Source organism: Cololabis saira, chromosome 13, assembly GCF_033807715.1.
Source record: "Cololabis saira isolate AMF1-May2022 chromosome 13, fColSai1.1, whole genome shotgun sequence".
NCBI lineage: Eukaryota > Metazoa > Chordata > Actinopteri > Beloniformes > Belonidae > Cololabis > Cololabis saira.
In genome coordinates, this window is record NC_084599.1 from 12,297,647 (window position 1) to 12,306,812 (window position 9,166).

The following is a 9,166-nucleotide window of genomic DNA, read 5'->3' on the forward strand; positions in this document are numbered from 1 at the left end:
GAGTGCCAAGAAGCGCTTATGTGAAATTATCCTCACGGTCTGGTAATGCGCCAAACCTCAAACTGCACAAATGGACTCTATTTGGGTCACTTTTGGGAGCTAAGCGTGGCTCAGTTATCACACTCCATTGACTTCTTTCAATTATGCGGCTTTTCAACGTGAACTCAAACCAAATTGAGTTCAATTACCATTTCAGTCCCAGGGGCGGAGAGAAAGAAATGGCAAATGTTCCCAAACTCACAAGTTCCCAAACACCTTCCCTGAGAAAATATTCAGAATAGTTATCAATATTCTATAAATATCATGTGTTGTCAGCTTCCTCTTCTTACATGTGAATGGACCAGACCACACAGGGAGGCCATCTCCCAAAGGGTCATTATGAGGAACTGAAACGACTCAAGGAGAATAATTGGGGACAATTAGGATTTTGCACAACTTCCTATCGCTGCTCATTAGAAGTTGAGTATCCAGTCGCAACAAACACTGCAGATTTTCAGTAAACATGCCTGGAATTTCCACTGTTGCTTAAAGTAGTGAAAACGTAATGTTGCCAGTCCCACTGCAAAGTATATTTGAGCAAATGAATCAGTGTTTTTTCTGCTTTCTTTTTTTTAATTTCATTTTTTTAATCATCCATCCATCCATTATCTATACCCGCTTTATCCTTTAGGGTCACGGGGGTCTGCTGGAGCCTATCCCAGCTATTTTCAGGCGAGAGGCAGGGGTTCACCCTGGACAGGTCGCCAGTCCATCGCAGGGCCACATTTACAGACAAACAACCATGCACACTCACACTCACACCTACGGGTAATTTTAGAGTCATCAATTAACCTAGTATGCATGTTTTTGGACTGTGGGAGGAAACCGGAGTACCCGGAGAAAACCCACGCAAGCACGGGGAGAACATGCAAACTCCACACAGAAAGACCCTGCCGGGCCTGGGAGTCGAACCGGGGACCTTCTTGCTGTGAGGCAACAGTGCTAACCACTAAGGCCCTGTTTACACGGGGCAAAAATGGAGGCGTTTTCATGCGTTTTGGCCGTTCGTTTACACGAAAACGGAGGTCAAAGCCCCCAAAAACGATCATTTCTGAAAACTCCGGCCAAAGTGGAGATTTTCAAAAACTCAGTTTTCACGTTTGCGTCTAAACGGAGAAAACGGAGGAAAACGGAGATTTACGTCACATTATGCGACAGAAACGTCACCAGCAGCGTCATGAGTGCGACCTGTGTTTACAATTTGTTTGGCCACCGTCAATATTTTCTTTTATTTTACCTGTTTTAAATTCTCTCAGACTCTCGTTCCGTCTTGGAAGTAAAGCCTGAAATATGGTCCCGCGTTAAATCGACGCAGAGCCTACGGCGTAGGGTACGCAGCGATGCGCGCCGTGTACGGTGTGCGTCGCCGCGTACCCTACGCCGTAGGCTCTGCATTGGTGTAACGCGGAACCATAAATCAGCCTTAACTGGAAGTTACACATGTCATTTGTTGATGTTTTTTCCAGGATTCTGATTGGCTGGCATGACGTTAACAGCGTTTTCATGCGGGTCCGTGTAACGATTTTTGAAAACGGAGAGGGGAAAATATCAGTTTTTGTAAATACCCGGCTACGTGTAAACGTGGCCTAAGCCACCCTGCTTTTTTTAATTAATTAATTAATTTTATTCCTGACATCCACCCCAAAGTTTTGAAAGCATGGACTTTCCTCAGATCTGTAACAACACATCTACACAACATCACCTCAGACAAATTAGTGACAGCATGAGCTACAAGGGTGAAGTGGGGTCTGGTGTGTCAATCTAATGATCTATTGTCAAAAGTAAAATATAGAGCACATGTGGAAAATTAAAGGGCTTGCTGCATAACATAGCAAACTTTGGGAAATAACGCCTGGAGGGAAATGTATTGTGATGGAGTGATGGATGTGATATCTATTAGTTTCAGCTGTGCCATGGAGCTGTTTACAATCCAGTGGCGCGATCCAGGGAGTGGGTGGTCTTTAAAACACTCCACAAGTACTAAGTTTCATCACAACATCATTTCGGATCTAAATGTTGGCTGTTAACTTACTGGAAGTAGCACGGCAAGTTAGAGGAAATGATACCATGTGGACGTCATTGAGAAAGAAGCTTGACATATCAGAGCAGGACGATGACGCATCCCAGAAACGACGGCGTGGGCGTCACATTAGAGCAACATGTGTTTCTAGGGATGTAAACCTTTCAGCCAGAGGTAGTGATGTAATGTGTGTCACTGATCCCGTATTCACCACAGGTGAGCTCCAGTGGGAGAGCATTTATAATCACACCCACACCTCCAAACATACAAACACACACACAAATACACACACAAAAAACCACATGTACCATTGCTCTTGTGGAAAGGAGTCACAAATCTTTCTGGACTTGCCAGAAACTGTAGAAAAAAACGAAAAAAAATGAAATGAGGAGCAAAGTGGGACGAAAATTCCTGAGGTCTCACGCTGAATGTAATTAAAATAGCTCTGAAATGGCTCAGATTTACTCTGTGGTCATGTTACTACCGCTGGTGTGGCAGAGACATATCAGAGACACTTCTAATGTATAGGCCGTACCTGTTGAGAGTATTACACTCATAATGACAGTGGCAAACAGGATCACATTTGTCTTTAACAATACAAAGATGGATTGTACACTTTGTACTCTTTTTTTCTTGTCTTTGTTTATTTCACTCAACCACCGCAGCCATTTCAACACACGCACCCCAAAGTATGACAAATGCCTTCGTCCAGTAGAAGTTCATTGCAAATTTCTGTGGAACTCTCACAGGTTAAACTATGACGTAAAGATGGCTTTGGTGAGTTTACCTCATGGAGCACGCAAGATTTGATAGATGATGCAGATGTGAAAATAATTGCTTTTTAGGATCAAATTGACAAAAAAGGTCCTCAAAAAAAGCTACTGCATGTGTCACGTGTCATAACAGCATGATTATGGCATCAAATATTATATACAGTCTTTAAGTAGGATATATGATCTAACACATTAAAATACATGAGGACACATTCCTGAAAAATGAGTTGGCTTTTTTTTCCTCTTTTCTATGTGTAAAGCAACAGCAACCAGACATTGTTTTTTACCCCGGTTCGAACTAACAAAAACATTTAATTCTCTTCCCTGTGTAATAAAAGGGTACTTGGACAGGAATATAAACATCTCCCTAAACTTGAACCAGATGCTGCCGCATGGCCGAGCGCAGGATTCAGAGGAGTGAGAGTCTGAGGCAGAAAAACAAGGGAGGGACTATACACAGGAAAGTGAGTCAGTGCCCAAGCGTCAGCACTTTGAAACGATCATTCCTCAGCTCCGTCGCCTTCCATCCCCCTGACCCTCCACGTCTAATCCAGAGCAGTGGGACATCCCTGAGGAGACGGGAGAGGAAAGCTACCCGGCCTGAATTTCATTCTCCACCGTCTCACGCACGACGCCTGTTTGAGAGTCTGCTCAGCCGGTACACGGACAGCGCAGGGTATCAGATTCCTGCACACATAAACTGACAGTCTGGATTGCTTCTGGCTTCAGATCCACCAGCACAAACCCCACTGCGAGCAGAACCTTTCGGTGCAAGAATGATCTCACTTTACTGACACTGATTGGGATGACTAAAGCTTACAAACATTTACATTTCATAAAAAAATGTGTGGTGTCGATTCACAGTTGCAAAGTCCTGCATGTGTTGAAGGTGCTTGACAACAGAAACAAATTGACAAGTTTAGCCGAGATGCATTTTTTTTTAAAGAACAAGAGGACACTTTAATGCAAATCACAAACTTTATGATGATTTGAAAAGGCAGTACAAAAATACAAAACTATGTTGATACATTTATCATTTAAATTTCACAGTAGATACACAGGTAGGTACACAAGAGACGTATTTACAGAAGAATCATTAAAATGCTCCAATATACATTACTAGGGCTAAGTAAAGTACCCAGGCATCTGCTTTGAGTTTAGAAGATTTAACTGTATAACATTTTATTACATTTGTGTGGCTATGTGCAGGTTTTTACAACAACACATTCGATTGTGAAGACACCATAATCAGGTATATCCAATTGGTCCAAATTACAGGCCATTCCCAGACAAATTAAATTTTCCTCTAAGTCAGGTGGTGCTAATTACATTTGTCTATCCAAAAAGTTATTTGAAAAAATACAATCAAATAAAAGCATCAGACTAGAAAAAAAAAGACTTGCATGACCTACAAAAAATGAATGTATAAAACAAAGCCAAGTGTTCAACAGAGGAGGTATTGTTGAGGGTTTGAGGTTGTACCAGCAGTCTTCTGGTACTCTACAAACACAACCAAAACTGAGCAATCGGTGGGGTGCCAGGAGTTTGGACCCCGGTCCAGAATAAAAATGTGTGGAGTTTTAAGGGTGGGTGGTGGGGGTTGGACAAGCCTATGCAAGTTTGTTCAGGCTGCAATGTGCTTTGATTCACCAATCTAACTGAAGCTAAAAGTAGATAAAGGGGAACTGTAACAACTGTCCTGTTCGTGTTTGTTGTCTAAATCTCCAAAACAAATGAGCATGGCTTTCCATTAACTTGAGGGAAAACTGTTTATGAGGAAGTGAGATTATAAAACTGTAAAAATGTTGTAAAAAGCCAATGCCAGTGACTGCTATTGTACAATAAACAAGAAAAAAATAAATATATATTTTATTTCAGCTTTCCCAAGAATCTATGAATTTCTTACTTGGATTAAAAAAAAACAAAAAAAAAACATAAATAGAGCTTGATACTTTCACCAATAAATAGTATCAGTATTCTATTTACAATATGCACACATCTCCCAAAGAGCTCACATCGAGACGCGTGCATTTACCTGCCCCCACTTCCCAAACTAAAACAACTCATAGTTTTTTGAGGCAGTAATGCTTATATGCGTCTTCCATCAGAGGTGGTTCAAATCAAATGTATCGTCCTTTTTGGTGCACAAGGTATTAGAGGGGAGTGATTGTCATATTGAGGAGGTCGTCATGGGAAGCTAGTGCTGTGAAGAGTTGTTCAACCAGCTCATTTCCTGCTGGGAGCTGTGTGTGGAATGGCCTGTCTACACTGCATTTTCCTCGCTGCCTTCAAATTTGTGAGACTTCCTTGGCGGATCTGCAAGGAAGAACGAGTCAATACTGAGATTACTGAAACTACCGTTGTGCATGAGAGACAAGGAGAGAAACTGGGGCAGGTCAATCGTCTTACTGTTACAGTGGCCATAGTGGCGGACTCCTATGGAGCGTCCCAGGAAGCAGGTGGCCCTGCGGAGGTGGCAGGCGCTCAGATAAGTAATGTTGTCGTTGCCACATATTGGCTGCTCAGAGAGCATGGGGACTGGGCAAGGTGCAGTGCGGCACATGACACAGTGGGCGCTGTCGGTCTGGTCCGTGACACACGTGTGAGTCCCGGGACACACCACGTTGGAGCAGGATTCTGCAAAAGCCAGAAAGAAGGGATTAGGGTATCAGAATTTTGCAGAAAAGCTCAGGTCAGAGCGAACACACACTGGATCTTGCTTACTTTTGCACTCCCCTTGGTACATGACTTCCAGGTCCGGGTGTCCCATACAGCGGGCCATCAGCAGGGAACACTCATCTTTGTAGGACCTGCCATCACTGCCGCACACAGCGTGCTTCTTGGGAATGTGAGAGCAGTCTGGAGCGCACACGCACTGAGGCCTTCCCATCTTCATCTTACAAACCTTCCCAGGACTGCATTTGACTCCCTCACACGTGTCTAGAAAAACAGTGGGCAATGTGTGTTGGAGCACTTCACAGTGTCAGTGTAAAGTTACTTTCTCAACAAATCCGCACACATCAGGTGATCCACAAGCATTTTCATGTAAAACAATCCTGAAATCTGAGGTTTCCCCAAACCATAACACCATTTTCACTCGGAACACTATTTACAATAATCACAACTCTGTGTTGATTGTTATACACAGACATGTCTCGCCTGGTGGAATGTGAGGCTGGCGTGTTTTCATAACAGATCTATGTGTATGGCTGCACACAGAGTGGGTTGAGCTCCTGCAGAGGGGCGGAGGGGCGGCGAGGTAGATGGAGTTCATATAGCTGTCGGAGAAGTTTGCAGGCTGACAAACGAGGCCGCCCCGGGCTCTCCTAACACCCAATATAATGCAAGAGCACGGGAGGAAGTGCAACCTTATATGGTGCAGAGTCAGCACATATATCTCATCCCAGGACCTTTCTGCATCTGTGGAGATGGTGACAGATCAGTCTGGACTCCTGAGGATTCTGTAAAGAATCAGGAACTAATATCCGGTCTAAACCACCACATTCAATTTCCTGTTTTTTTTTTTTCCAAAACTGTTTTTTTTTTTTTTTTTTTTAGACTTCTATGATCTGTTTTCTCTCTCTCTCTTTCTGTGTTTCTGATGTTCATGTCTGAAGTGAGGCTGATGTCTGGTAATGATGTATGCATCCTTGCTTACAAGTTTTGTTAATGTGGCATTCGTGATCCCCAGACATGTGGGCATGCAGCAGGAATTCCAGACAGCAGGAATCTGTTTTCTTATTTTGTTTGTGGAAGAAAGCAAGCATTTTTAATTTTTTTTTTTTTTTTGCTATTATGCATGTAATGCAATAAGGTGATGAGCACATTAAAATAACCATATTTGTCTAACAACATTGTATATAGCTGTTTACAGCAAAGTTGAGTTGTCTGTTACCCTTGACTGCTGTTTCTTTTTATTTCATTTTTATACCTAGATACAACCCACTTCTCTGTTTCTCAATGATAAGTCTGAGAGCAACAATGAAAAAAAAAAGAAGAAGCAGGGCTGAGATTGGGTGTGTTGACATAAAACTGCTGATAGCCGGATTTATTTATTTTTTGTAACAGGAGAAAGAAAAAAATGACATTGATGTTCGAGCACAGTGGTTCTTGAGCAAATAGAATTTATCTGCAGATGAACCGGAATGAACCTTGCAAAGATTCTGGGGGAGAAAGCTGCTCAGAAGAGCAGGAGTCATGTGGAACGCCTCTGCTTTATCCACGTCTGCATGTTGTTAGAAAGCTACATCAGGAACTCATTGTGCAAATCTCATAATTCAGAACCGATGTAGTCAAAATGAACATTTACCAACTTTTGAAAAGAAAGATACGTTATTTTGTGCATATAGCTAGTTTTTCAAAATGAGACCCTATACTATTTAAAACCCAAATCTTTATTCAATTGGAAAACAATATTTAAGGCGTTATTATAGAATCTCTTGTAACTTACCTCACAACAACTCCCTGCAAGAGACTGTTGAATTTAAATGTAGGTTTGAAGCAGTTTATTTTTCTGTTCCCTGTCTGCTATGGTGTTAATTCAAAAAAATACTTGTAGTAATGACCCAACATTTATTTGAGAAGTTTGTCTGCTTATTTACTTACCTTTACATGGTTTACAGGAAACAATACCCAGGAAGCCTAACAGGCTGACTTCATTCATGGGGAGGCTGGTGTTAGTCCACGCTGTGTCCAGGCGGCCCCCAGCGCAGCACTCCTCTCTGGTCACCCCCCTCATTAGCACCATGTTGCACCGTTGGTCTGGACTCTGCTGCAGCCAGCACATCCCAGCTGGAGACGACACCATAAATATGCATGACAGACATTTGAAATGCAGATGAACTGCCATATATACTCTAATCTGGAAACATGTAAAGCGTCCTTTAGGTCATTTTGAGTGATTATAATTAGTTGAATAATGCATTTTTTTCTGCTGTAGACCACCATAAAGCTGATGTAAATTTAACATGATGCATATGTATGAATGAAAAAAAAATACACACACTGGTGTTTTTAAAAAGGATAATGTACTTTGGTCAAACTTTAAAAAAAAAACACAAAATAAAGCCCACTTACCGCTGGCTGGATTCCTCCCAATCTGACAAAGAGTGAGAATCACCCCAAAAACAAAAATCAAAAGGCTCATTGTGTATTCTATGTTAGTATGAAACTTCTTCCCAAAAGGTGGTCTAAGCTAATATCTGCCAGACAGAATAACGTCTTTGGAAAGACAACGCGAGCACCTCTAACTTAACAGTGGAAGTAGCTTCTCCTCATGTGAATGGATGTGTTGTGGATTGGTGATGTCGTTCCCCCTCTGTATAAATATTTAGCCCAGATGGAATTATGCTGCTGGGATGGGCGATCCTCTCAGCCAGTAATAAGCCAGGGCAGGACACAGTTTGACTCTGACTCAATTTCCAGAGTCGGGAAATGATCCATGCCCTCCAGCTCCAGACGCTGGGCACTTATATGACCTCACAAAAAATGTTCACACCACATTAGACTAATTTATAGATAAGACCTGTAAGGGGTACTGTGTCTTTTCAGAAACATATTTTCCTAATTGTTCATCTTTTTTTTTCTTTTTTTTAATCAACATAGCAGTGTTTCCTTATGAACCTTATTTAATAGATAACATTCTTTCACTTACTTATTCACCAGATTGTCGTATTCAAGCAGTGCTCTTTTGAAGGGAAGTGAAAAGGGATCCTGTCATGAATCTAGAAGGTGATTCTTTGAGTGTAAGACTGCAAAAAGTGGTCGACTTGTAAAGCTTTTCTGACAGGGATCTGTACCGAATTATTCCAAATCACTAAAATGCATAAGGTGATTTCACTTTTCTTCATTACACTACTTATTTATTTATTTAGGTTGTATAGCTTCAACCATGCTCCTATTTCACTTGGAAAAAATAGAATGAGAAAAAAATGACACAAAGAATAAGAGTAAATCAAAAAACATTCAATAAATAGAACAATAGGAATCCGTAAAATATCTGTCAACAAAGGATACAGTCGTGTTTGTTTAGCACCATCCATAGGCTACTCTTTATTATCATTGGATCTGAACATCTGTGTCAGTGTTCTCTTCTCCTGCACTCATTCACCCCAAGACCCTCATGGCAATATGTGTGTGTACTCATCCTTTTTTTAATGTTCCAGTTTGATTGCAGGCTAAATGAAGGTAGCATATGCTCTAGTATCTAACTCTTTTTGAATGATTTTGGCTTCTTCAGCAGAGATCCCCAGGGCAACAAAAGAATGCTGCCTGAATCTAAGAGGGAAGGAAAGACTAAAAGAAAGCTGAGGCCGTGGGTGGCCTGCCTGTTCAG

At 41.7% G+C, this 9,166-nt stretch overlaps 1 protein-coding gene across 2 annotated transcripts; it reads right to left on the reverse strand.

The window, feature by feature from the left end:
• Positions 1 to 3,791: 3,791 nt before the first annotated feature.
• On the reverse strand, positions 3,792 to 8,140 carry fstl3 (follistatin-like 3 (secreted glycoprotein)). Of its 2 annotated transcripts, XM_061737730.1 has the most exons (5): positions 7,909 to 8,140; positions 7,438 to 7,623; positions 5,557 to 5,772; positions 5,242 to 5,469; positions 3,792 to 5,148 (listed from the first exon to the last, which is right to left on the reverse strand). In XM_061737730.1, exons 1-5 carry the CDS (start codon positions 7,976 to 7,978, stop codon positions 5,096 to 5,098), a joined length of 753 nt encoding a protein of 250 aa, XP_061593714.1. In that variant the 5' UTR covers positions 7,979 to 8,140; the 3' UTR covers positions 3,792 to 5,095. The 2 variants fall into 2 exon arrangements, with proteins under 2 accessions (XP_061593714.1, XP_061593713.1); XM_061737729.1 differs by having other exon boundaries at positions 3,792 to 5,469.
• Positions 8,141 to 9,166: the final 1,026 nt, after the last annotated feature.

Coding starts and splice junctions, on each gene's coding strand:
- fstl3 (XM_061737729.1), bottom strand. CDS start 7,978: ATGAGCCTTTTGATTTTTGTTTTTGGGGTGATTCTCACTCTTTGTCAG. Junction 7,624..7,908: donor TGGGAGGAATCCAGCCAGCG/GTAAGTGGGCTT, acceptor TGTCGTCTCCAG/CTGGGATGTGCTGGCTGCAG. Junction 5,470..5,556: donor GTACCAAGGGGAGTGCAAAA/GTAAGCAAGATC, acceptor TGGCTTTTGCAG/AATCCTGCTCCAACGTGGTG.